This window comes from Bombina bombina, chromosome 1 (genome assembly GCF_027579735.1).
Source record: "Bombina bombina isolate aBomBom1 chromosome 1, aBomBom1.pri, whole genome shotgun sequence".
NCBI lineage: Eukaryota > Metazoa > Chordata > Amphibia > Anura > Bombinatoridae > Bombina > Bombina bombina.
In genome coordinates, this window is record NC_069499.1 from 939751343 (window position 1) to 939757897 (window position 6555).

At 34.4% G+C, this 6555-nt stretch overlaps 1 protein-coding gene across 1 annotated transcript; it reads left to right on the forward strand.

Annotated features, from left to right (window-relative positions):
• The first annotated feature begins 3691 nt into the window (after positions 1–3691).
• Positions 3692–4687, forward strand: MC3R (melanocortin 3 receptor). Its single transcript, XM_053692984.1, has one exon. The coding sequence runs from the start codon at positions 3692–3694 to the stop codon at positions 4685–4687; it is 996 nt and encodes a 331-aa protein (XP_053548959.1).
• Positions 4688–6555: the final 1868 nt, after the last annotated feature.

A 6555-nucleotide genomic window follows, 5' to 3' on the forward strand; every position in this document is an offset into this window, starting at 1 on the left:
GTATTCTTTTTATTGAGGACTTGGTGATACATATACATGTTAAAAAGAAAAATATGTAATAATATACATTTCAGGCATATATATATTTTCTGTACAACAATAGTTAATAAACAGTATATAAGTCCCCCCTTTTAGGATCAATCAGTCCACTCTTGGGCCTCTAAACTGTGATTAAAGCTCTGGACAAGGGGTTATAGATTTAAAAAACAAAGAAAATAAAAATAAAACATACATAACTTGTGATAAGAATAAGGCTTGTACTCTGGATGTTCTAACGCACATGACCTATAGGCCAAAGCTGATGCAAATGTTAATTCTCAAAGATATCTATAGCACCATTCTCTAGTAATTCTCTTGGATTAAATGTATAAATCCTGTGCTATGGAGGGAGGTATAGAAGATCATTTAGTTAGGAGATATAAGAGTTGAACTTGGCTATCCCATGGCCTATTGATATAACTATTTATTCTGGCATGGTGATACTGCCATTAATTAGACATTGATATGTAGGAGACAATGGTGGGTAAATAATTGGAGGTTTTGTTAGTAGGTAAAACAAGTGAGTGATTATATTCGACTAACATAATATAGGAGACATTTCTTTGTGGAAATTAAATAAACTTTCGCCCACTCCATGGCTCTGGCCGCAAGCCGCTGGTTAATAGGAAAAGCTTTTTAGAAGTATGCGCACCATCTCCTTTATATACAATTAACAACAAAATCAAGCGAACATTATAGTCTAGAGATATAACTTCCCCTGTTCTCATATGGGACATCTAAGTGCATGAACCTAACTAAACAGTTGAGCATAGGTGTAACAGTAATAAGAATCTGAAAGCTCTCTTACGTAAAACTGTCTGTTGAAATAGTTTTAAATATAATATTAAATGTATACCAACATAACACTATATAAAGATGTAACAGAAAAAGGCTTTAGGTAAAACTGTATATCCTAGAACAGTGTCGTTATTGTATTGCCAATAGCTATGAGGTTAAAACAAATATTTTAACAGCCACAAGGTTTTGTTTGCAGATAGAATACTTGTTTAGGCGTTCCGTAAAGACTTCCCTGCCCAATATGAGTATAAGAGATATGTAATAGTCTGAGGCAATGTACCAATGTTAGATCTCCAGGAGAACTCTGAACCGCTTGCTTAATTTTTGCATTATAAGAATCTGCAGCATGTCAGATAAGACTGTCCTTTTTTGCATCTAGAGAGATATTGTTAAAGGAGAAGTGAGTCCACTCAGCATCCACGACGATAGGGGAACCCCCCCCCCAAGCTTCCACAAGGGCATGGACAGGGGAGAGGCTCCCACTGTCTGTTGAAATTTATACAATCTTCCAGTGTAATCTAGGATCGGCACAATGACGTAATAAAGATTCCCCTCGCATGAAGTGTTCATAGCAGAGATGTAGGGTTTCTTCTTGTAGGAAGGTTGATAGGATGTCTTATAAGGTGGTTTCACCTGTTTTAGGGTATTTGATTGTGGGTCTGGTGTTTGTGTATCCTCAGTTGAAATGGCTGGGTTATCAGTTCTTCTATTGCATGGAGCTCCGGTAGTGGTTTGTTGTGTGCAAAACATCTGTTAATCAAGTAGCCCAATGGGGCTTTTTCCAATAGGTTCTGCATATGTAACTCAAAGTTTTCAAAGTATTTATTGAGGCAGCTTTGCAAGTTTATTTCCCACGTGGTGGTCATTTTTAGGCGTAATCTTGTAAAGTTTGTTGGAGTCAGTCCCTTGTTGCCGATGGTATGAGCTTGACAGGAATCGTGTGGAGGTGCTGTGATGATCAGATGTGGCTAATGACCTTGGTACAACGAGGGGGAAGCGCCGCCATCTGCGAGCCGCCGCTCTAGGCCTCTACCATCTGTGCCAATTCTCCAACGTCAGAAATACAGCCGAGTCACCCCTACTGTGATGCACTATAGAATAGTGATATAAAATATGATTATTTGAGGCGAACTCCATTGTAAGATATATCCAATACTCGGCAGATTGGCAGATTTTCAGTTGGAGCTTTGGGAAGTGCGACCTCTCAGATCGCCGTTCAGACCCCCCGCCTATGTTTTTTAACCCCTAATTGAATACAATTGCCAAACTCATGTGCTGGCATACTGTCATTTATTTATTAACCTTTTCCTATTTTAATATATTTTAATCTATAAAATTGGAAGTATATATATATATATATATATATATATATATATATATATATATATATATATAAAAATATAAACTCATATGGCTATTATGAAGAGAAAAATATACAATTGATAATTTTCTAAATTTCTTTTTTTAAATTAAATTTATGTTGGGTGGTATTTCAAAATTCAATTAAATAAATATTCTTTAATGCTCAAAAAAAACAAAAAAAAAAACAAAACAGCAATAACAATGTGTGTTGTACTGTTACTTTTAAAGATGAGATTATGGTTTAAAAATATGGCTCCCTGGGCATTTTCTTTTTCATTTTCTAACATTTATTCTAAGGATAAAGCCCTTGACTTACAGGCAGTGCTTCAGCACATTACTTAGCAGCATGGAAAGCAAGGGGTTACATAATTCACATATATTAGTCTTTTTCAAGTAAGTACAATGCTGATTGCCACCTGGGGGAAGAGGCTTGTGATTGTGTCCAGTGAGACTATTACTTACTGATCAGGAGAAATTTGTATGTAACAGCGATATCATATATAACATTTTTTGTTGAAAACGGAAATTATTATAGATGTCACTGAGATGCTTGCAAACAACAAACAAAAACTGGACAATTATAGTTTATTATAAAAAAATATAAATTAAATGAAAATAAACTGTGTTAATACTAGATGAAAGTATTGCATTTTTAATATATGCTGTGTGTGTGTGTGCATCGATCTATATATCTATCAATATAATTATCTATCATCTATCTATCGATCTATCTATCTAGCTATCTATCAATGTAACTCTATCTATCTATCTATCTATCTATCTATCTATCTATATCAATGTAACTATCTATTTCTTTCTTTCTTTCTTTCTTTCTATCTATCTCATCTAGATTTAGATGCTAGAATGGGGGGTATTTATTGTAAGTTCTCCTTCAACACATTTTGCTTAGCTTACAGATTAAAGAAAATATATTACAAGAAGCAAAAAAAAAAAATGTTAAAAACATTGCAGTTCATATATTATTTAATCTGCAGAGGGCGCCATACTACATCATTTTGTTTATGAATACAAATACAGGCTTTCCTACACCTGCTGCTTGTGGTATCCCTTGAATGTCACTCAGAAAACTACCTGCTCTCCAAGTGGACAGGCTGGAATGCAAGTAGCTCAAAGGGGAGTTTCATGAATGGATGTAAACATTTATGGTTTTTGTTATCCTCTGTGCTATACACATTCAGCTGGATTGCAGATGCTACTAACAGTGAAAGAGGGATGTTAACAAGTGCTATTGCATCTACCAGAGATGGGAGAAATGTGACAATGAGTCCTGGAGGTGCCTGCTTCTCAAACTAGCAGTGCTCCTCTATTCTTAATAAGGAATGGCACTTGAATGCATGAAATCTGCAGAGAAAGCTTCATGTCCTATACATCAGTTGGAATGAAAACTCTCTTCTGACACAGTCAACAGATTATACAATTAAAAATACTACAGCATTGTGCAATCAGCTATTAAAAGGGACATTTACCCATCATGTCTAACACAGGCTTTTCAGCAGTGAATTCGTCTAAAGACATCTTCTCTATTTTGCCTGTGCTGCATAATGTATCTCTGGACCTTAATGAAACACTTTATTTCAGCAACTTAAGTAGCATTGGATTCTGTGAACAAGTCTTAATAAAAACGGAGGTGTTTTTAACCCTGGGGATCATCAGCCTGCTGGAGAATATTCTTGTTATTCTTGCAATACTAAAAAACAAAAATCTCCATTCCCCAATGTACTTTTTCCTCTGCAGTCTTGCAGTGGCAGATATGCTAGTCAGTGTGTCTAATGCCCTAGAAACTATTGTGATTGCTGCACAAAATAAGTATTTGTTTATTGGGGATCAATTGCTCCAACAGCTTGATTATGTGTTTGACTCTATGATCTGTATTTCTTTGGTAGCGTCTATTTGTAATCTCTTGGTAATTGCCATTGACAGGTACATCACCATCTTTTATGCCTTACGTTATCATAGTATTATGACTGTAAAGAAAGCACTTGTGCTCATTGTTATTATTTGGATGTCTTGTATTATTTGTGGCATTGTGTTCATTGCTTACTCTGAAAGCACAACTGTCATTGTATGCCTTATCACTATGTTCTTCACAATGCTTGTCTTAATGGCCACCATGTATATACACATGTTTTTATTTGCACGCCTACATGTGAAAAGAATTGCTGCCCTACCAGTAGATGGTGTGGTCCAACAGAGAACATGCATGAAAGGCGCCATTACAATTACCATACTTCTTGGAGTATTTTTCGTTTGCTGGGCGCCATTTTTCCTTCATCTCATTCTAATCATTTCATGCCCCTCAAACTCTTACTGTGTATGCTACACTTCATACTTCAACACTTATTTAATCTTGATCATGTGCAATTCTGTGATCGACCCCCTGATATATGCTTTTCGAAGTTTAGAGATGCGCAAAACTTTCAAAGAAATTATATGCTGCTATGGAATGCATTTTGGGAAATGTGGTTAGAAATAAGAGCATCTATGATAAAACAAAGTCTTAAACATTGTTGTCCTGTATTCTAGGAATATGTACACTTCTCTTTGTGTAAAAAACGTTATTGATATCATACACAATGCTTGACAATTTTTGCTTAGTTCATTAATAGTAAGCTCCTAAATTTATATATTTTGAACGACTGGATAAATGTTTAATATGCCGCACCTTATAATATCAGTAAAAGAAAATATGCTTCTTTAATATTTTTAAATGAAGAAATCTCAAAACATTCATAGGACCAGATAAGCAAACATTGCCTTATTTATCAGAGACCTTCAGTAATATGCTGAATTGTGAGGAGAAAGTTAAAGGGACATGAAACCCAATTTTTAGATTTCCTTATTCTGCTTATTCAGCATTAATTTTTAAATACCTTTCCAATTTATTTCTATCCTTTGTTGAAAAGTATACCTAGGTAGGTTCAGAAGCTGCTGATTGGTGGCTGTACATATATACCTCTTGGCATTGGCTTTTAGCTAGCTCCCAGTAGTGCATTACTATTAGTTCAGCAAAGGATACAAAAGGAATGAAGCAAATTAGATAATCATTGTACATTGGAAAGTTGTTAAAATTGGATGTGGTATCAGAATCATGGAGAATTTTGGGTTTCATGTCCCTTTAATAAATAACTATTGTGATTCTGACACTATTACAGTAAATATTTGTAATGCTATTTTATTTATTTATTTATTTATTTATTTATTTTGCTGCTAAGGGCTTCATCCAATGTACACATTTGTATTAGTTAATAATGTAGCATGATCTCATTTAAAGGGATTATTTTATGATACTAAGTGTATAAAAAGAACTTTATGCATATTTATTCTCAACGCCTAAACATTACTTGAAGGTCATTTCTGGGAACAAAAATGTATTTATATCAAAATCTCAATGTTTAAAGCAACCTTTGAAATTTATTTTTAATATATTAAAAACATGTTTACAATTAAATGATTTAAACATGTTTTGCCCCTCTTAAAAGAAATATGTCAAAACATTAAGTTGAACCAAATTCCTCCATGGTGCCTGGTTTGTTATGACACACTTGACAGAAGTTATAAATAATATTTTTTTTACATGTATAAAACTTCACAAGCTATTCTAGTCTGAAAACATTTGTAAGATCTGTGTACTAAAGTTTCATAGAACAGTAGAACACATTGAAATGTTTGATGATTGGCTGTTGCATTCAAATTACTATTAAAAAGTGCCTCATGTTTAATAAAAGCAGTTTATTTCTGTGCTTAATCACAGTACTGTCAAATACAAAGAATTATGTGAGTGTGGGATGCTTTATAACACTGAAATAGATAGAACAACAGTCAGAGGTGTTACACGGCTGCCTACCTGCTGGGCTATATATAGATAATAAAATGACCTCATTAAAGACATTAAAAGTGTTTGAAAGACCCTTTACTAAACCGTGAGACATATTATTAACCCCTTAAGGACCAGCGACGTACCCTGTATGTCGCTGGCCTTTTTTTGGGACTTGATTGTTTTATAGCACAGTCTTGCCACCAGCGTTGAGACTGCTCTATTCTATGCGTGTTCTTGCTAGATTTGTGCTATTATGTCCTGAAAAAACCCTTAATGACCAGTGACATACAGGGTACATTGTGGTCATTAAGGGGTTAAAACAGTGACTATACATTTGAGTAAATGAGGTGTAATGTATAACATTGTCAATCTTGTTATTGCTGGAGAAAGCTCACTAATGGAGGAACACATTTTTTATCTGCTCACAATCACAGCAAAATTAGACATTTAATTCAAATTGGGGATACCAATGTACAATTTAGGGAGAACCTGCAGACTGCAAATATGAAAAAAATAAA